Raw genomic sequence first — 22,128 nt, forward strand, 5'->3', positions numbered from 1 at the left:
TGAAACACACCAAGTGTTCTTCATCTCTGAATACCCAGCACTTAGCCGAGTAGTTATGTCTACCATGTGGGCAAGAATCCCTTAGAAGAAATGGAGGAGCCCTCACAGTCAACAAAAGAGTCTAAAATGCAGTACTTGGGTGCAGTCTCAAAAACAACAGAACGATCTCTGTCCGTTTCCAAGGCAAGCCACTCAATATCACAGTAATCCCAGTCTATGCCCTGATCAGTAATGCTGAAGAAGCTGAAGTTGAATGGTTCTATGAAGACCTACAAGACCTTCTAGAACTAACACCAAAAAAAAAAATGTCCTTTTAATCACAGGGGACTGGAATGCAAAGGAGGAAGTAATAGATAAGTTTGCTCTTGGAGTACAAAATGAATCAGGGCAAAGGCTAACAAGAGTTTTGCCAAGAGAACATGCTGGTCATAGCAAACACCCTTCCAACAACACAAGAGAAGACTCTACACATGGACATCACCAGATGGTCAATACCAAAATCAGATTGATTATATTCTTTGCAGTTGAAGATGGAGAAGCTCTATACGGTCAGAAAAAACAAGACTGGGAGCTGACTGAGGCTCAGATCATGAACTCTTTATTGCCAAATTCAGACTTAAATTTGAAGAAAGCAGGGAAAACCACTAGACCACTCAGGTACAAACTAAATCAAATCCCTTATGATTACACAGTGGAAGTGAGTAATAGATTTAAGGGACTAGATCTGATGGATAGAGTGCCTGATGAACTATGGACGGAGGTTTGTGACACTGTACAGGAGACAGGGATCAAGACCATCCCCAAGAAAAAGAATGAAGAAAAGCAAAATGGCTGTCTGAGGAGGCCTTACAAATGGCTGTGAAAAGAAGAGAAGCGAAAAGCAAAGGAAAAAAGGAAAGATATACCCATCTGAATGCAGAGTTCCAAAGAACAGCAAGGAGAGATAAGAAAGCCTTCCTCAGATCAATGCAAAGAAATGGAGGAAAACAACAGAATGCGAAAGACTAGAGATCTCTTCAAGAAAATTAGAGATACCAAGGGAACAATTCATGCAAAGATGAGCTTGACAAAGGACAGAAACGGTAGGGACCTAACAGAAGCAGAAGATATTAAGAAGAGGTGGCAAAAATACACAGAAGAACTGTACAAAAAAGAGTTTCATGACCCAGATAATCATGATGGTGTGATCACACACCTAGAGTCAGACATCCTGGAATGTGAAGTCAAGTGGGCCTTAGAAAGTATCACTACAAACAAACTAGTGGAGGTGATGAAATTCCAGCTAAGCTACTTCAAATCGTAAAAGATGATGCTGTGAAAGTGCTGCACTCAATATGCCAGCAAATTTGGAAAACTCAGCAATGGCCACAGGACTGGAAAAGGTCAGTTTTCATTCCAATCCCAAACAAAGGCAATGCCAAAGAATGTTCAAACTACCACACAATTGCACTCATCTCACACACTAGCAAAATAATGCTCAAAATTCTCCAAGCGAGGCTTCAACGGTATGTGAACCAAGAACTTTCAGATAGATGTTCAAGCTGGATTTAGAAAAGGCAGAAGAACCAGAGATCAAATTGCCAACATCTACTGGATCATAGAAAAAGCAAGAGAATTCCAGAAAAACATTTACTTATGTTTCATCGACAACACTAAAACCTTTGACTGTGTGGATCACAACAAACTGGAAAATTCTTAAAGAGCTGGGAATACCAGACCACCTTACCTGTCTCCTGCCAAATGTGTATGCAGGTCAAGAAGCAACAGTTAGAACCGGACATGGAACAATGGACCTGTTCTAAACTGGGAAAGGAGTACGTCAAAGCTATATATTGTCACCTTGTTTATTTAACTTCTATGCAGAGTACATCATGCAAGATGCCAGGCTGGATGAGGCACAAGCTAGAAACAAGATTGCAGGGAGAAATATCAATAACCCAGATACACAGATGACACCACTCTTATGGCAGAAATTGAAGAGGAACTAAAGAGCCTCTTGATGAAAGTGAAAGAGGAGAGTGAAAAAGTTGGCTTAAAGCTCAACATTCAGAAAACGAAGATCATGACATCCGGTCCCATCACTTCATGGGAAATAGATGGGGAAACAGTGGAAACAGTGTCAGACTTTATTTTTTTGGGCTCCAAAATCACTGCAGATGGTGACTGCAGCCATGAAATTAAAAGACACTTACTCCTTGGAAGAAAAGTTATGACCAACATAGATAGCATACTCAAAAGCAGAGACATTACTTTGCCGACTAAGGTCCATCTAGTCAAGGCTATGGTTTTTCCAGTAGTCATGTATGGATGGGAGAGTTGGACTGTGAAGAAGGCTGAGTGCCAAAGAATTGATGCTTTTGAACTGTGGTGTTGGAGAAGACTCTTGAGAGTCCCTTGGACTGCAAGGAGATCCAACCAGTCCATTCTGAAGGAGATCAGCCCTGGGATTTCTTTGAGGGGAATGATGCTAAAGCTGAAACTCCAGTACTTTGACCACCTCATGCGAAGAGTTGCCTCATTGGAAAAGACTCTGATGCTGGGAGGGATTGGGGGCAGGAGGAGAAGGGGATGACCGAGGATGAGATGGCTGGATGGCATCATGGACTCGATGGACGTGAGTCTGAGTGAACTCCAGGAGATGGTGATGGACAGGGAGGCCTGGCGTGCTACGATTCACGGGGTTGCAAAGAGTCAGACACGACTGAGCGACTGAACTGAACTGAACTGAAGAGGAACTGAGGAGCCTCTTGATGAAAGTGAAAGAGCACAGTGAAAAAGCTGGCTTAAAACTCAACTTTCAAAAAACTAAGATCATGGCACCCGTCATCACTTCATGGCAAACAGATGTGGGAACAATGGAAACAGTGATAGACTTATTTTTCTTTGGCTCCAAAGACACTGCAAATGGTGACTGCAGCCATGAAATTAAAAGAAGAAAAACTATGACAAACTTAGCATATTAAAAAGCAGAGATATTACTTTACCGACAAAGGTCCGTAGAGTCAACGCTATGAGTTTTCCAGTAGTCATATATCAACAAAGAAGGCTGAGCATCAAAGAATTGATGCTTTTGAACTGTAGTGTTGGAGAAGACTCTTGAGAGTCCCTTGGCTACAAAGAGAACAAATCAGTCAATCCTAAAGGAAATCAGTCCTGAATATTCATTGGAAGGACTGATGCTGAAGCTGAAGCTCCAATTCTTTGGCCACCTGATGGGAAGAGCCGATTCATTAGAAATCTTTCCCTGGTGCTGGGAAAGATTGACGGCAGGAGGAGAAGGGAACGACAGAGGATGAGATGGTTGGATGGCATCACCGACTCAATGGACCTGAGTTTGAGCAAGCTCTGGGAGACGGTGAAGGACAGGGGAGCCTGGCATGCTGCAGTCCATGGGGTTGCAAAGAGTAGGACACGGCTGAGCAACTGAACCACAAAAGCACAGTGCTGGGCACAGAACAGGCGTTCCATAATTACTCTGTGAATGCCAGGTGGCCCTGGATTTGGTGAGCAGGGAGCTGAGAGCTGAGCTTTCATCTCTTCCCTCCAGGAAGTCAGCTCTCCTTCTCAGGGTTACTGCAGCTCATGCTTCAGTCTCAGGCAGCTAGCGAGTGGCATCATTCTGCCATTCCAGTTGAAGAAAAGCAGTTACACCGGGAATGTTTCGAATATTACAGATAACAGTTTAAAATGTCTGAATAGTGTGCTCTACAATAAAAACCAAATCCAATATTTTTTTTTTTTTTTTCAAATCCAATATTTTTAACTGTTGGAATAAACACAGCTCCAGCCCTAAGGCAATAATAGCATTCTTCCCTAGCCTCCACTTCAACCAGTCACCATGAGATGATCTCATCATTAGACTCTGATGTCCTGTTATCTGTATTTCCCAGTATTGTGAACTAAACAATGCAAAAATGAAAACTTGATTTCCTTATTCATTAAGAAACATTTTCAGACTTCCCTGGTGGTCCAGTGGTTAAGAATCTACCTGCCAGTGTAGGAGACAGGTTTAATCCCTGATTCAGGAAGATTCGACATGCCATGGAGTAGAAGCCTGCTGGCCATAATTACAGAGCCCATGTGCCCTAGAGTCCATGCTCTGCAACAAGAGAAGCCCCACGTTCTCCACAACTGGAGAAAGACCTTGCACAGCAACAAAGACCCAGTGAAGCCAAAAGCAAATACATTTTTTAAAAAAAGAAACATTTTCTCATGTTGTGATAGGCTCTAAGCTAGGCTTCGGTGCTTTCAGATGATTAAATACAACAGAGCCTGCCCAGAAGCTCAGAGATTAACAGGAAAGCCCAATATGTGCCAGTGCTGGGCTACCTGCCGTGCCAGGAGAAGGCAGTTAAGTCCACACATGATAAGGAGGGAGGGTCGAACATCCCAATTCCACCTACTTCGTCAACGCATCTCCTTTTCTGGAAAAGCTGCTGCCCACGCCTCAGCCAGGGAAATGTGTACATTTATTCTGGATTCTCCAAACCTCATCGCCCCACTGAACTGCCCTACTAAAGCTGTGTCCCAGTGAAAATGCCACTGTGCCAAAAATCGGTAGTGGGCACCATAAAAGTATAGAGGAGCCACGGCAACCTTCCTCCGTGTCGCCCGAGTTCAAGAGAAATCCCTCGGGTGACACCCAACTTGGCCTTGCTTCACTCAGCCCATAAAGTCACAAAATGATCTTTGTCAAAATGATCACCTGCCTAGGTGATCTCTAAAACCCAGTAGCCAATGTCACTCTTGTCGCTCAAGTAATCTGGAGTGTTTCGAGCTACCATAGCTGCCACCCCGGGGGAGTGGTCCTAAGTCATAGTCTGGGCTCTGCAGGTGAAATTGATGGGGAGATAAGATAAGTTTTACAGGCAGCGGCCAAACAGTTGGGCTCCCTGATTGGAATACAGATGGTGACTGTTACTCGTTTCCCTTTCCAGGCTCAGTGCTTCCAGAATGACGCCACATCTTAAAAAGGTTCCCCTGGATACACTCAATCTGTTCTCATCACACCAGAGAGCTCGGGCCAGGCACTCAGCCTCGCTGGGGTGCAGTTACAAGAGCTTGCTCTTTACCTATCTATGAATGCCCCATGCATCTTCTTAACCAGATCCTTCCTTCCCCTTTAGAATGTAATATTCATCTTCATTAAAAGATTAAGGCAAGCCTGTATGTTCTGATATGGTAAGACTTCTGATATGCACACAGAGAAACACAAGTCTAAGGATGGACACCCATCTCTGAGGAAGGATGGTGTGGGTGTGACATGTACTCAGGATGACTCAGCTGATATCCCTGTTCAAACACTGCTTCTTACTTGCATCACCTCAGACACAGCTCTTTCCACAAATAATTTCTTTTACTTAAAAAGCTATTTCTGCGGCTTCCCTGGTGGCTCAGGGGTAAAGAATCCACCCACCAATGCAGGAGACACGGATTTGATCCCTGATTCAAGAAGATCCCATATACGACAGAAAAACTAAGCCCATTCGCCACAACTATTAAGCCTGTGCTCTAGAGCCCATGCCCCGCAACAAAATAAACCACTGCAATGAGAAGCCTGAGCTCTGCAACTAGGGAGGAGCCCCCACTTGCCACAACTAGAGAAAAACCCGCACAGTCACGAAGACCCAGCACAGACAAAAACAAGTAACTTTTTCTAAAAGAAGCTATTACCTGTGCCAAATTCTATGCCTCAATGTCTCTTCATGTGTAAAAATGGGGATAAGAAGAGTACCTATCTTTTTGGGCCCCGGGGATGACTGATGAGTTAACGCAATGAGGTTCTTAATGTCAGAAGCTCAACAAATGTGACGGGTGGAGGGCTGTAATTGTTTTCTTCTGAAGAATTTTTAAGGTGAGATTTTCAGTTTTTACTTTGTATACTTGTGAACTTTTAATTTGTGCAATGAGTTGGACCCAGGATGTAATTACTACTGTAATTAAGAAAATAATAAGCTACATGTTTTTCTTTTAAACATGTAAATATAAAATGTTCATATTTTTGTGCAGACCCTTTGTGAACCCAGACCTAATTACCCTCCACCATAGGCTCCCTTCACTGTGTGTGTGTGTGTGTGTGTATAGACCTGCATATGAATATGAGCGTTTAAGTGTGCGTGGGAGTAGCGAGGAAGGGCGCGTTCACTTCATCATTTATACTATTTACACACACTCCATTGTATGCCTGTGATGTCCTGGTTTTATTTGTTCCAGGAAGCCACATAACCTCTGTGCTGGGCTGTCTGGGAGTCATGAACCGCAATAGCTGCTCATTCCACCCCACCCCACCCCTCACCCCTAGCAAGACTTTCCCCATAATGAGAACCATCATGAAAAGTCTTGTGACTTGAAGGCAATCCATGGGGTCAGAAATGAAAGATCAAAAGTCGTGAGAAGAAGAAATGACCAGCTCAGGCCCCTGACCCCAAGGGCTGTCTGACCTCCTTCCCCAGCAGTTCGCCCCTACCGTCCACCCGGTCCGAGGTCTCGGCTTGCTTTTCACTTTGTACCACTGCCAGAAAGTCCCTCTTTCCCTCTTGCAGAGATGACTTTAAGACAATGAAGAATTATCCCAGAAAGAGGGCAAGGGACAGATGCTAGGCCCTCACACCACCTGAGTTCAGACTTCTTCCCCTGAACTCCTACAGAAGAGAGAACCCAGCTGCACTGAGGCAATGAGATTCTGCTGAAAGAAACAAGAGCATCTGGGCAGCTAGAGCCCTCTGAGGGGTCCCTTCGGGGCAGGTATCAGAATAGAGAAAGGGACAGAAGGGACCTTCCAGACCCCAGCCCAGAAATCCTCATTGCCACACACCCACTTTGCAACACATAACCCTGGGGCAGAACCCAGACGGCAGGCTGGCCCGGTTCAGCCCGATTCTGTAGGTTGGCCCAGGGGACTTCACCACTGCTTTGAACACCATTTCTATGGCGAAATTTATTTCGATTTCCAATAACTGACTCACAATTGCAGCAGGAACCCAGCCCACTGATAATTTGGAGATAGCATGTACTGTTTTCCTCAATTAGGCTGAGACTTTCATATCTAACTAAAATTACGTGCCCACTGCCAAGCAGGCCTTGCTCCTTTTAGATGCTCAATAAACGCTGAATGGTGACAATACTGACGCCTCGTATCCTAGGTACAGAGAGCCCTGGAGCGCTGAGGCGTCAGACTGTGCTGTGTACTCAATCAAGTTCTTCCCTAAACCTGGGCCCAGGGACCCACCCCCAGGCCCCTCCTACCTGTTTGCCAGCTGCTGCTCAAAGTCCCCACATTGCCTTAAGAGCTCTCCACAGGTGGCTATTATCCTAAACAAAACAAAAAGCACTTCAAGTTTAAGCATCTGGAATGCTGACATTTACAGGACAAACATTGTCTCATTCATAAAAATTCTACCTATTCAACCCTTTTGGTTGTGTGCTGCGTTGTGGGACAGCAGTTACGGGACAGCAGTTAATCCTTTGAGCTCAGTCGTGTCAGACTCCTCACAACCCCATGGATTGGAGGCCTGCCAGACTCCTCTGTCCATGGGATTTCCCAGGCAAGGATACTGGACTCGGTTGCCATTTCCTTCTCCAGGGGATCTTCCCAACTCAGGGATCAAACCTGGGTCTCCTGCACTGCAGGCAGATTCTTTACCTTACCGTCTGAGTCACTAGGGAAGCCCACTTAGAGGGCTGATCTGAAATGTTTCATTCATTAGCAGTTCACGTAAAAGGGGAAATTCTGGTCCTTTCTGATATTCCTCTGTCATGGGTCTCCCTCCTATGAATCACAACTCTATCCAACGTGATCTGAAATAATTTAACATGTCCCAGAATACAAGGTGGTGCTAGAGGTAAAGAGCCCACCTGCCAATGCAGGGGACCTCAAAGATCTGATCCAGGTTTGATCCCTGGATCAGGAAGATCCCCTGGAGGCGGGCATGGCAACCCACTCCAGTATTCTTATGGGAAACGGGAAGAATCCCGTGGACAGAGGAGTCTGGCCAGCTACAGTCCATAGGGTTGTAAAGAGTTGGACACAACTGAAGCAACTTAGCACGCACACAAAATACTGAAGTTGTTCTTGGTTTTTGTCTTTGAGAAAATGGGTTGGAGGGAATTCCCTGGTGGCTCAGTGGTTAGGACTCAAGTTTCCACTGCTGAGGGCCTGGGTTCCATCCCTGGTCAGGGAACTAGGATCCCACAAGTTTCATAGTGTGACCAAAAAAAAAAAAAAAAAAAACACAGAAACAAACAAAAATGGGTTGGAAATCTTTTGTCTCTAAAATTTAAAAACCAAAAGTCATTATTTAATGTTTGTGAGATGCCTGCTATTTGCCAGGCATAGAAGAGAAAACTGTTTTAATATTAGAATTATGTTCCATTCTGATCACATGAAAGGCAGATGAGTTTAATCCATTTGTTTCTGAGAGATAAGCCTGAATGGCCATGATGTCTGAATTTAATATTCGTTTAATTTCCGAGTAATTTTATGCTAAGCCTCAAACTCCAGCCACTGAGTCCTTCAACACCAAACTATAATGTCAGGACAAATCCAAGGATTAAAAACATCTTAGAGCTAGTTAACTTTTAACTTTCTCTAAAAGTGCCTATCATCACCAAGATATCTAGGCATTCCATCATAAGAAAGGTTTATGAGAAAGTGAAATATTACATTCACATCAGGTACAACAGAACAACTTCGTGCATAATATTTTCTGGTGTACCAAGCTGCCACAGCTGATAAGGGATATTAACATCTAGAACATTAAACTTCATCAAAAAATAAAAGTTCAGATCAGAGCCCGTGAGGAGATATTCCAGATGGTCTTGGGAGGTCCTGGGTTTACCCTGATAAGATGGTCTTTGGACCCATGTGCACCATGGGTACCCTGTACATGCTACTTAGCCCAGGGGGTCAGGCAAGGAATGTAAGTCGGGGGAGAGCAGCTTGCCTTTCCAGAACACATGTATGTGAAGAATGGTTGTAAGGAAAAGAAATTTCTGGATTGCTTTTTATCTCAGGCCAATAGTACGGCTGATAGGCCTCATAGGAGTGGGAGAACAGAACAGAGGACATTCACCTCGTCAACCAGGGGTTTCGGCTTCCAGCCCCAGGCAGAGGTCAAGGCCTCGGGGCGACATAGACCCAGTGCTTCCAGAGAGACCAGTTTTGACATGATGTTGGAAAGCTGGATTATGTTATATCTGGTTTTACATGCTGGCAAATAATCTAAAAAAATTTTTTTAAATCCTGTGATCGAACAAAACTTGTCCATAGGTCAGATCTGGCCACTGGCCAGCATTTGCATTCCCTGGCTGTACATATCAAGGGCCAAATGCCTCAGGCCACTGCCAGTCACACTCAGATCAGACCTCACGGTTTAGGGCAACAGGGTGTCTACCAAGCAGCCCACAGGTCAAAGAGGCTACCCTGGAGCCTGTCAACAACAATTCAGGAGGGTCACCTCAAGTCCTTTCACGGAACTCTTATACGGCTCTTTGCAGGCCAAAGAGTACTGCCTTACCATTTAGTACTATGGCACTTAGATCCAGAAACAGGATATAATCAGCTGTGCATTTTCTAAAATATAAAAGCTCTAACTTACTGTAAAAACTATAGGCTAAGGGGGGAAAAAAATCTCAAGCCAGACAAAAAACTTAAATCACCAAAGGAGATGAGCTCCTAAAGAATTTCTGAAAATATTTTAAGAGCAAGACAGGTCTTTTTGATGTTTGTTTTTTGCTTGTTTTTTTGTTTATTGGCTTGTTTGCAGCGTCTAGAGTATTTGCTTTAAAAGGGGTGGGGGGGTGGAGGAGACAGTGAAAGAGAAAAAACCCCACATTTATCATTTTTATACACTATTATATATATATATATGTTTATATATGTTTACTCCCATTTTACCTAATGGAATTCTGAAAAGCCGTCCAATCTTCTTGAAAAAGAGAGTTGAGAGGAATGTCATCCAGTCTGTACTTCTTTCGTATTGAGTGAAGAGTACTAGTGAAGTCAGACACATACCTATGGGGAAAGAAAAATTAACAGTGGTGTCATCATAAACTCTCCAGACCTAGAGACACCCGGAATTACAAAGCTTTGGACAAACCGCTAATGAGAGCATCTTCAGAGGCTATCCTGCAAAGGGTTGTCAAGACTCATAAAGCTCTGACCACAAACAAATCTCTATGTAACAAGACGGTCTTTTTCATCTTGCAGAGCAGCTTTAAGAGATGTTCACGATGAAGGGGAAGGGGACGGCCACTAAGACCACAACTCTGTGACCCACCAGCTGACAGATGATGCTGGCAAATCACTCCTTCATCCTAACAGAGGCATTTCTTTGGAAGCTAATTTAAAGGACTGTTTTAAAACATCACGGCCCCACTATAATACCTGACAGATACCTAGGAGATACCACAAGGTACTTCTGCAGCATTGAAATCCTTGAAAGTGAAAGTCGCTCAGTTGTATCCAACTCTTTGCGACCCCATGGACTATACAGTCAGTCCATGGAATTCTCCAAGCCAGAATACTGGAGTGGATATCCATTCTCTTCTCCAGGGGATATTCCCAACCCAGGGATCGCACCCAGGTCTCCGCATTGCAGGCAGATTCTTTACCAACTGAGCCACAAGGGAAGCCCAAGAATACTGGAGTGGGTAGCCTATCCCTCCTCCAGGGGATCTTCCCGGCACAGGAATCGAACCAGGGTCTCCTGCATTGCAGCCGGGTTCTTTACCAGCTGAGCTACCAGGGAAGCCCACTCCAATCCTTGAATTCAGAGTAAACAGCCAAGCCCCATGGCTTGGGCCCAACCTTAGCGAAGCATGAAGCTGGATTCCAAACTGAAAACCCTCCCTCGCAGACTGTGCTGTTTGCTCGCACCTATACCACTTACTTTTCTTCATCCCATTTATCACTAAATGGCTTATCACATCCCACTTATCACGAAACCCCAGGTATCACTAAATAGCTTATTTAATGTATGTGTTTCATGATTATTGCTGTCACTAGACTAGAAGCTCTGGGAGAGAACAGGGACTATCCCTGTGTGGCTCATAACTGTATCCCCAGGAATTAGCACAGGCCTGGGCATTAGGGAGACATCCAGAAACAGGCTGTGAGGCAATGACAGACCTGCACTGCAGTATCTAGGCAAGTACCGAGGTGTCTGGGCCTCAGTTTCCTCATCTTCAAAGTGGACTTGATGATGTCTTCTGCACTGCCTTCCCTGATAGCTTAGTTGGTAAAGAATCCGCCTGCCATGCAGGAGACCCTGGTTCGATTCCTGGGTGGGGGAGATCGGCTGGAGAAGGGATAGGCTACCCACTCCAGTGTTCCTGGGCTTCCACTGTGGCTTAGCTGGGAAGGAATCTGCCTGCCATGCGGGAGACCTGGATTTGATCCCTGGGTTGGGAGGATCCCCTGGAAAAGGGAAAGGCTACCCACTCCAGTATTCTGGCCTGGAGAATTCCATGGACTGTACAGTCCATGGGTCACAAAGAGTCAGACATGACTGAGCGAGTTTTACCTTCTGTACTGCCCCACAGTGTTGTCATGATGACAAAATGAAATGAATGAAACAGGACACACAAAAGTTCCCTGAAAAGTATAAAATGAAAGCTGATGTGCAGTGGTACTGTTTTTATATATTGTAGCTCCCTTGGTATCCGTGAGGGACTGATTTCAGGATCCTGCCCCCAGCCAAAGTACCAAAATCCATGGATGTTCAAATTTTAAAAAAAATACAAAATGGTATATAGTATTTGCATATAACCTAGGCATACGAAGGGCTTCCATGGTGGCTCAGACAGTAAAGCATCTGCCTGCAATGTGGGAGACCCGGGTTCGATTCCTGGGTTGGGAAGATCCCCTGGAGAAGGAAATGGCAATCCATTCGAGCACTCTTGCCTGGAAAATCCCATCGACAGAGGAGCCTGATAGGCTACAGTCCATGGGGTAGCAAAGAGTCAGACACGACTGAGAGAATTAAAAATAATAATTAGGCATATGGACTTTCCTGGTAGCTCAGACGGTAAAACGTTTGTCTACAATGCGGGAGACCCAGGTTCGATCCCTGGGTAGGGAAGATTCCCTGGAGAAGGAAACGGCAACCCACTCCAGTACTCTTGCCTAGAAAATCCCACGGATGGAGAAGCGTGGTACAGGCTACTGTCCATGGGGTCTCAAAGAGTCGGGCACGACTGAGCGACTTCACTTAGGCACATTCTCCCATATACTTTAAATCATCTCTAGATTACTTATAATACCTAATACAAGGTAAATACTATGTAAACTGTAAATACAATATAAATGCTATGTAAATAGTTGCCAGCATGTGGCAAACTCACAGGTAAATTCAAGTTTTGCCTTTTGATACTTTCTGCACATTTTTTCCCCAAGTATTTTCGATCCACAGTTAGTTGAAGCCACAGATAAGGGATGCTGGCTACAGATGGCTGGCTGCACAGTTCTTGGAAGGTAAACAATAAACATATGCCTTTGGGAGAGTACGGTAAGGAGGACTGGGGTGGATGGTCACGTGCTCTGGAAGCCAAGAGGCTCCCTAAAACCCACAACACCTGCACACATCACAGGAAATCTTGCTCCTCTCCCTTCCCAAACCATACACTCTAGGGAGGACGGTGGATTGTGAGGACCCCAGGCACCGCCCTGAAGAATAAGTCTGTGTGGTGGAAAGAAAGGCCATTCAGAGAAGCAAGTGGACAGAACTGCAGCAGGCCACTGCGCTGAGGACAAGCGCCGGTGCTGCTGCCTTCACGGAGGCCTCAAACTGTAGCGCTGAAAAGCTATGAAACCAAAACGCCACGGACCCCACCCAGAGACGTGACAGCTTCCCCTGGGGGAGGGGCAGGGGCCTCAGGACACACTGAGAGGGGGCTCTTGGAGGACATAATTGCGCTTCAGCTGAAGAAGGTTAAACACCTGTCACCACCCTGCAACCATGACAAGTACGTGAAGAGCACCCCGCCCAACAGTGCCAGTGCGCTGCAGAAGCTCCTGACAGAGTCCCTGGGATGGTGAGCAGCTATGGAGCATGGCAGGGGGGTGAAGTAGGGGGAGGTGGGTGACTGCTTAGCCCCAGTGGGGCTCGCAGGTGATGTGTGCATCACACCACATTTTTATGGCATTTGTACCAAAACACTCCAACTCTCTCACAATAAATGCTTCCAAGTGTCTCTACCATGCAAGGTGCTGTAATTATGTGCTTTCACTCAATATACCCTGGGCTTCCCTGCTAGCTCAGATGGTAAAGAATCTGCCTGCAACGCAGGAGATCTGGGTTTGATCCCTGGGTTGGGAAGATCCCCTGGAGAAGGGAAAGGCTCCCCACTCCAGTAGTATTCTTGCCTGGAGAATTCCATTGACAGAGGAGCCTGGCGGGCTACAGTCCATGGGGTTGCAAAGACTGACTGAGCGACTAAGCACATTCACTTCTCACTCAATATTCACAACCACACAGAAAGGTGATATTATCACTATCAGTTTCCCCAACTAAAAGATAACAATACTCAGAAAGGTGCATGAACCCACCCACGGTCCCAGCTAGTTAAGTGCCTGAGCCAGGATCTCAGCTCAGGGGGCTCCACCTCCAGGGCCCAAGCTCCCTCACAGCCAGAATGCCCCTGACTCTGTACCACGCCATCTTTAACTATGGATTCTACAGCCTTGGCCAAATCCAGGTTAGGCTACCCTCCTGCCCTGCCTGCATCCTTCATCCTCCCTACCCCTCCTTCCTGAACACCATCCCATGCCCTCCCTACTACTGAACAAGGTCCCACTTGAACCCTGGGTAAGTCAGTATCACCCTTATTTCCCTGACTAATTTCATAAACAAATATCAGCTATTTTGGTACCTTCAAATCCTCCCCTTCTAGAGAAGGTGATCTGGCTTCATCCTACATCCTTTGGTCCAGTTTGAATTTTTAATATGGATTTGCATTACTTTTTAAAATGAAGGAACTGAAGAAGTAACCAACAGAAGAACCAAAAATGAAAACATCACCAACGAGAACTGGGAGGAGAGAGGATACGAGAGGACCAGACTCAAAGAGGCCCAGTTCCTCACCTTTCAGGACTGAGAGGCAAGACATAACAGGTAAAGGTGATAAACGAACAAATTTTCTTTAAAGTCTGGAGAGAAGAGTGAGAAGGCTAAGACTCCTTGAGCGCAATACAGGGGGCCTGGGTTCGATCCCTGGTCAGTGAACCAAGATCCCGCGTGCCGAAACTGAGGCCCAGCGCAGCTAAATATATTTAAATAAAAGACTAAAACTTGTGACTTCTGAGGAGAAGGACATGGGCAGGAAAGAAGGAAGACTTTTATTTTTTTTTTACCCCTTTTTGTATTTAAATATATATATATTTTTGAAAGCGTTTTACTTTTGTTATAATAAAAATTTTAGGTCTCAAACAGAATTATTTCATCCACAAAATCCTGGTTGGTGGCAGAGAAAGAGGTGAATTTTATTTGATTAAACCTGTTGCTGATGTTTCTCTCTCTGGAGGTGCCATCTGGGCTCACCTGCTCCCATTCCCTCTGCGAACAGGGCCCCTGTCCCCTCAGTATCTTCCTGTGAGCCGCCCTCGGAGGTGCAGACCGTCCACGGCAGTGACCAACAGCACTGGGCCCTCAGAGCTCACAGGGGCATGTTCAGTATTTCTGGAATGACAAGGGCTCCCTAAACTTACGGCAGCAGAAGAGCATTCAGTTCAGTACGAGGAGTTTCTTGAGACTCAAGGCAACTTTATTCCAGAATACAGTCTCTTGCAGAGCCTGAGAATGTATCCGTCTATAAGCTAAACATTGAAGCATCTAACCTTCCAAGGGCCCTTTCACCTCAATCACACAGGTCAGAGAATCCAGCCTTATACTGAAATTTCTTACCTCTTCTTTTCTCTAAGTAAATTTAATTTTGGTCTTCCCTGTTTCTTTGTTCTAATGGCTTTATCGCCTTTGCAATTCACAAATCACACAAGCCAAAGGTTTTTATGCAGTCACAGAGTTGTGCAACCATCACCACAATCAACTTTAAAACAAGCTTCATCAGCCTTAAAGGAAACCCTGTTGCCTTTTAGCAGTCATCCTGCATCTTCTCCAAATGCCCCCCCTCCCCAGCCCTTTCCTTTAGTTGCTCAGTCACGTCTGACTCTTTCGCGACCCCATGGACTGCAGCCTGCCAGGTTCCTCTGTCTATGGGATTTCCCAGGCAAGAATACTGGAGTGGGTTGCCATTTCCTCCTCCAGGAGATCTTCCCAACCCAGGATGGAACCTGCATGCCCTGCCTAGGCAGCCACTAGCCTATTGTCTGTCTCTATAGATTTGCCTGTTCTGGACATTTTGTATAGATGGAATCATATAACGTGAGGTCCTGTCTGACTGGCTTCTTCTACTGAGCATGATGTTTATATATTTTTTTATTTTATATTTTTAATTACACAAGAAATGTGTTAATTTATTCTCCTTTTTAAGAATCAGAAAATAACAAAGCTAAGTCTCCTATGACTACTAACTTAGTCTTCCCTCTCCTCAAATATAATCAGTGTTTTGAGTTTTGCCTAACCTTCCACATCAGGGCTTAGCAAACTTTGTCTGTTAAGGTCCAGGTATTAAGCTTTGCAAGTCACAAGGTCTCTGTTCTAACTACTCAACTCTGACTTCATTGGAAGGATTTAGAGGCCACAGATAAGTGAATGGGCTTAGTGGAATTCCAATAACACTTTTACAAAAACTTTTACAAAAACAGACTTGGCTCATGAGCGAGAGTTTGGTGACCTGTATTCTATAGGAATATATAACGCACTTATAGTTTCAAAAAGGATCCAGAACAGGAATTGGCACTCCTGGCTTCTTGTAAACAAAGTTTTACTGGAACAAGGCCACATCCACCCAGGTATGTGCTGTCTCTGGCTGCTTTTGTGCTCCTGCGGAAGCACTCTCCATGAATGTCTCTATTGACTGCAAAGTCCTCAAGGCCCACCATACTTATCATCTGGTCCTTGGCAGAAAAGCTTTGCTGAACCCTGCTACAGAAAATGTACTCTACATAGTATCCTGCAACTTTTCATTCACTTCAACAGTATGTTTTGACATCTATCCCTGCTGTTATGTGTAGACAGAATTAACACCTTAACTGCCTCATAAGGAACTCCCTTAGTATATCTTATTTGGCCATTTCCAAATTGATGGACATTCTGCTTGCTTTAAATGCTCCACCATAATGAATGTGCTGTGATGTTCTTAGCATCATTAAGGATGTCCCCTTAGGCTTAGGTGCAAGCGATTCATGGCAGGAATATGGACATTCGCATTTTTAACTGGGAGACACCACTCTCCCATGAGGCTGGCCCTGACTCCACTCTCCTAGCCTTACTCGGCAAAGAGGGACTTCAGGGCCATCAGCAGGCCATTATCTCCCTGCAGCTGGCCCTGATCCCACTTCCCCAGCCTTACTTGGCAAAGAGAGACTTCAGGGCTGTCAGCAGGCCACAGGTCCCCAGGCCACTGGTGAATCTGATGCATCTGTCAACAGCTGCAGAAGACAGGCCAAAGAGCTTGTTCACAGAGTGGCTCAGCTCCTGCACACAGTCAATGACTTCCCCATGCTCCTGGTCAGCAGAGACAATAAAAAGCTGCCTCAGACTGAAGAACAAACGAATAGACAACATCCAGATGGGAGGAGCGCCAGACCTCCTCCTTCATGGTCAAACCACTTACTACGAACATCAGAAATGCAGTCCCAAACTATGAGAGCTCTTTAAAAGCCTGACTGAGCGAAGAACAGTCTAAGCGGCCAGTGAGATCACAGAAATAAACTCCTGGATCAAATCCGTATAGTCATCCTTATATATATATTTTTTTTATCTCTTTCCTCTTTTTCTGTGATTAACATGGTATCTCTCCCTCTGTGGAGAAGGCAGTGGCACCCCACTCCAGTATTCTTGCCTGGAAAGTCCCATGGATAGAGGAGCCTGGTGGGCTGCAGTCCATGGGGTCGAGAAGAGTCAGACACGACTGAGAGACTTCCCTTTCACATTTCACTTTCACGCATTGGAAAAGGAAATGACAACCCACTCCAGTGTTCTTGCCTGGAGAATCCCAGGGATGGGGGAGCCTGGTGGGCTGCCGTCTATGGGGTCCCACAGAGTCGGACACGACTGAAGCGACTTAGCAGCAGCAGCAGCAGCTCTCCCTCTGGCTCTCAAGTGCGGGTCTGAATTCTTCGTATCACACACTCCAAAAGAATGCAGTGAAAAAAAAACATGCTTCCTTTAGGGGCAAGAACATAACTGAGTGGAACAGACTTTCTAGGGACATCCTTAGAAAACAGAAAAAAAATGGCAGGAGGCAGCTAGCTTGAACTACTGTTAAGATCTATTCTTCAATGTTAACTCACCTCCCGCTGCTGCTGCTGCTGCTGCTAAGTCGCTTCAGTTGTGTCCGCCTCTCCCGCTAGACAGACTTAATTATTTGCAATGGAAATTCTCCTCTGGTGCGTCCACCTGGTGAACCTGGCCTGAGAGCACTGTGCTTGAGTGCTCCGCTCGTGTCTGTTTGCATATCTGCCTTGAACAAAAGACTGCGTAATCATGACTGACTCAGGGAGATAACCAACTTAATCTTGAGAAGATTTAAGCCTCTGAGGGGTGCTAGGTCCTTACTGGGGATTTTAAATAAAAACCAGGTAGCAGATCTGTGGTCTCGTTTGGATTACGAGAGCCCAGGAAGCGCTGAGAGCCCATGTTTGACACACCTGTTCCCACTCTCTGCATCCCATATGCTGGCTCCCACGTTCTCCGAAGCATCCCAGCCACCCGGACCCTAGCCTGGCAGATACAGCGATGCCCAGTTGGCCCCGGCAGTGCTGTGACCTTACCAGAGGCACCTCGCTGAACTGGATGAGGAGGTACTTCTCTTCCATGTCGCCATACTTCAGCTGGTAGGGCTTGTATGGACCATACACAGCATCCACCAGTTCCATGACTTTCACCAGGTTTTGCTCATCTTCAAGGAAATAGGAAATTAAAAGCAATAGTGAACAAGGAACTGGAAATTAACTGGTGAAAAACGATAGGTGGAAGGAACTCTACTGGAACTTTTCCTATTTCATCTTTGGGGTGACTACTATCTGTTCATCTGCTTTTACCATTCATGGAACCTATAACAATCATGTCAGTAAATACTTCAATAAATTTGAGCTTTGTGTACTATTTGCCTAAAGTGCTATTAAAGACACTGATTCAGGGAGCTTCCCTGAATTTCTGGAATGACAAGGTGGTCCAGTGGTTAAGAATCGGCCTGCCAATGCAGGGGTCACGGGTTTGATCACTGGTCCGGGAAGATCCCATGTGCCTCGGAGCAACTAAGCCTGTGGGCCACAACTACTGAGCCTGTGCTCTGGAGTCCATGCTCTGCAGGAAGAGAATCCCACCACAGTGAGAAGCCCATCTAGGGCAACTAGAGAGTAGACCCGCACTCCAGGCTTGCCGCAACTAGAGAAAGCCCTTGGGCAGCAACAAAGACCCAAGGCAGCCAAAAATAAATAAACAAAAAATTTTAAAATAATAATAAAGATATAGATCCCCTTAATCCTATAACCCATCATAATTGAGAACCTCTTCAAATGATAACCCTCCCCAGGGTCAAGTTCAAGAACTGCTACAGAGAAAAGGCTCTGCAAAAGAACATTTTCATTTGGAGCATTCCTAGGATTTTACAGAAAGGGGATATGCACCAAAATTCGTATATTCAACTACATGAAAATTTTAACATGCATATTCTGTGACACAGTAATTCAACTGCTAAGAATTCTCTCTTCAGCTGGGATCCAAAATCTTTTCCATAGCCTGCAAAGTTCTACCATTGCTTGACCTCAGGAGGTGAAAGAGGGGGTAGTTAAGGATGAAGGCTCTTCTTTCTAACTGAAGATCTCTTGCTTTCTGTTAGGGGACTAGGTACAAATGACTTAACTTTTCAATGTCTCTTGCCTCAACTGTAAAATGAGGTTAATAAAGGCATCAATTTTATAAGCTTAACTGGAAATTAGGTGAAATAGTATGTGTCTAACACATGTAAGCACTCAATAATGCCAGCGACTTTTGTTGTACTCAGCCTGGCATGCTACGGTCCATGGGGTTGCAAAGAGTCGGACACGACTGAGTGACCGAACTGGACCGATTTTTGTTACTACTTCTACAGCCTTGGCCTCTTTCACAAGTCCCCTAGCCTCCAGCCTTCTCTCGGTTTCTCAAAAGCTCCCCTCTGGCCACCGGCTACTACTTCTGTTTGGAAAGACCTTGTTCTTCCCTAACCCTCTTCATCTGGTTAACGCCTATTCTTCCTTCATGACTCACTCAGTTCATGTCTGAGGGTCTCGATCATCTTTATCTGCTTAGGACCATTCTACTTTTCTCCTAGAGCCATTTTGCTATTCAAAGTACTCATCTCGCTTTGTAATTATACACTCATCAGTATGATTATCTGGCTATTCCCCACTGGAATATACATTGTATGAGAGCAGGGACTCTGTCTGGTTTTGCTTAGCATGGCATCCTCAGCATACAGCACTCTAGAACTAGCCCATTTATAGTTGAATAAGTAAAGTAAGTACCTTTTGACCTATCTGTAAGAGGGTCATGAAAAGTAATTGTATGTGTATACAAAAAACACAGAGACACATATATGCACACGCACACACACACACACACTGCTGATGGAAACCATGATTCTCTTTGTAGGAGAGAAAAGATGCAATAGAGAATGGCAAGAGGCAAAAATCTACTGGTGTTGGATTTGATTTGGAAGTGCTGTATAAACTGGTAATTTTTAAAAATATGGGGTTTCCCTGGTGGCTTAGTTGTAAAGAATCTGCCTGCCAATACAGGAGACATGGGTTCAATCCCTGATCTGGAAGGATCCCACATGCCGCAGAGCAATAAGCTATGTACTACAACTACTGAGTCTGTGCTCCAGAGGCCGGAAGCCATAACTACTGAGCTCTAGTCCCACAACTACTGATGGCTGAGTGCCCTCGAGCCCGTGCTCTGCAACAAGAGAAGCCACTGCAATGAGAAGCCTGCACACCACAACTAGAGAGGAGCCCCTGCTCACCACAACTAGAGAAAAGCCCAGGCAGCAACAGACTCAGCACAACCAAAGATAAATAAATAGGCACACAAATGTCCCCTCCCTCTTGAACCTCCTTCCCACCTCCTTCCTCATCCCACCCCTCTAGGTTGTTACAGAGCCCGGGTTTGAGTTCCCTGAGTCATACACCTCTGGCTGATTCATGTCGATGCTTGGCAGAAATCAACACAATCCTGTAAAGCATTTATCCTTCAATTAAAAAATAAATTATTTTTTTTTACAATTTTAAAAAAATAAACAAAATAAATGTATTTCCTAGCTCTGTTCACAAAGGGCCTAGGAAGTAATAATAGCCCAGCAACAATAAGCACCCATGGTACCAGGTCTTAGTTCCTAAATACCATTTCCCACTAGAAGAAACCAAGCTCCTTGAGAAAACAGCTGATTCTAGGTCTGAGGCAATACAAAATGTTCCTGGATCTGTGTGTGCCAAAAAGCAATAAAACACTCTAAGGCTGATAGGGACGTGTCAAAATGAGGCAGGTGCCAGCCTGAAGGGTCAATCACTGACCAAATTTGAAATAACTTAAGCATCAAAATGAATAATGAAAATAATTATAATACAATGAATTAAAAAATCCATAAGTTTATAGTGACATTAAAGAGAGACAAAGGAAGAAAAATCTCACAAAAGAATGCCTGCAAATGTATGTAAAAGAAATGAGAGAACTAGAATATCACCCTTTTATAATCAGCTATGTAAAGGTTTATTCAGGCAGGAATTACAAATGGATGCTAAAGTCATTAGGTAAATGTTTCTTAAGGAACGGAATATTCCTATGGGCTAAAATATCACCCCATAGATAATTATTAATTACAAAGAGGAAAAGGTAGCTTCACAATGGAGTGACCTGGCAGGTATAACTACCAAGTGATTAATCCAACCCACCACCAATAATTGGACATTATGTGTCTCCTGATGTGATGCCATAGAAGTATACATCATCAACAGTGTGGTATTCTTATTAAAAATGTTTCATCTAAATCTAAACACAAGGAAATAACTAGATAATTCCAGGCAATAGGACATTCTACAGGAAAACTACCCTGTATTCGACAAAGACATCAGTGTCATGAAAGACCAGAGATGAGATGACTGTTTTTAGTTTAAAAGGGATTAAAGAGAAAGGACAACCAAAAATAATGCATGTACACTGAGCGGACTTTAATAAGAGATAGGGAAATGGCTATAAAGACTGTTGTGGAACTAGGAAAATTTGTATACTGGATGACAGTACTGCATCAATATAAAACTGGGAGGGTGACGGTGATAATAAAATATTGTATTAAAAATATTTAACAAGGACTTCCTTGGTGGTCCAGTGGTTAGGAATCCACCTGCCAGTGCAGGGGACACAGGTTTGATTCCTGGCCCAAGAAAATCCCATATGCTGCGTGGCAGCTAAGCCCAAGTGCCACAGTTACTGAGCCCACACATTGCAACTCTTGAAGCCTCCACACCCTAGAGCCCATTCTCTGCAACAAGAGAAGCTGCCACAATAAATAAGCCCACACACCCACCACAAGGAAGAGTAGCTCCCACTTGCTGCAAGTAGAGAAAGTCTGCACATAGCAACAAAGACCCAGCTCCATAAAAAATAAATAAATAAATAAAATTTTTAAAAGACAGTAGTTCTTTAAAAAAAAAAAAGGTAACATTGTAAAGCAATTATACTCCAATAAAAACTAATAAAAAATAAAAAGCATTTAAGTACACACACACACACTCATACACAAAATATGCATGTGTATATAATGCAAAATATTGTTTCTGGACAGCTGATTGAGCTTGCTCTTTTTCCTTCCTTGTATTTTCTGGGTTTTTCTAAACCCAATACATGTGTGTATGTGTTCAGTGATGTCCAACTCTTTATGACCCCATGGACTGTACCACCAGGCTCATCTGTCCACAGAATTCTCCAGGCAAGAATCCTGGAGTAGGTTGTCATTTCCTACTCCAAACATATT

The 22,128-nt window shown here is 44.6% G+C and overlaps 1 protein-coding gene across 1 annotated transcript in view; it reads right to left on the reverse strand.

Annotated features, from left to right (window-relative positions):
* Nucleotides 1-22,128, reverse strand: part of COG7 (component of oligomeric golgi complex 7) — an 88,712-nt gene that overhangs the window by 29,365 nt on the left and 37,219 nt on the right. The window contains exons 8-11 of the mRNA XM_040257798.1: nucleotides 17,891-18,018; nucleotides 16,468-16,622; nucleotides 9,896-10,012; nucleotides 7,246-7,311 (exon numbers count right to left, since the gene is read on the reverse strand). Coding sequence (XP_040113732.1) covers nucleotides 7,246-7,311; nucleotides 9,896-10,012; nucleotides 16,468-16,622; nucleotides 17,891-18,018 — 466 coding nt within the window. The remainder of the gene's footprint in view (nucleotides 1-7,245; nucleotides 7,312-9,895; nucleotides 10,013-16,467; nucleotides 16,623-17,890; nucleotides 18,019-22,128) is intronic.

Source organism: Oryx dammah, unplaced genomic scaffold, assembly GCF_014754425.2.
Source record: "Oryx dammah isolate SB20612 unplaced genomic scaffold, SCBI_Odam_1.1 HiC_scaffold_2, whole genome shotgun sequence".
Lineage (NCBI taxonomy): Eukaryota > Metazoa > Chordata > Mammalia > Artiodactyla > Bovidae > Oryx > Oryx dammah.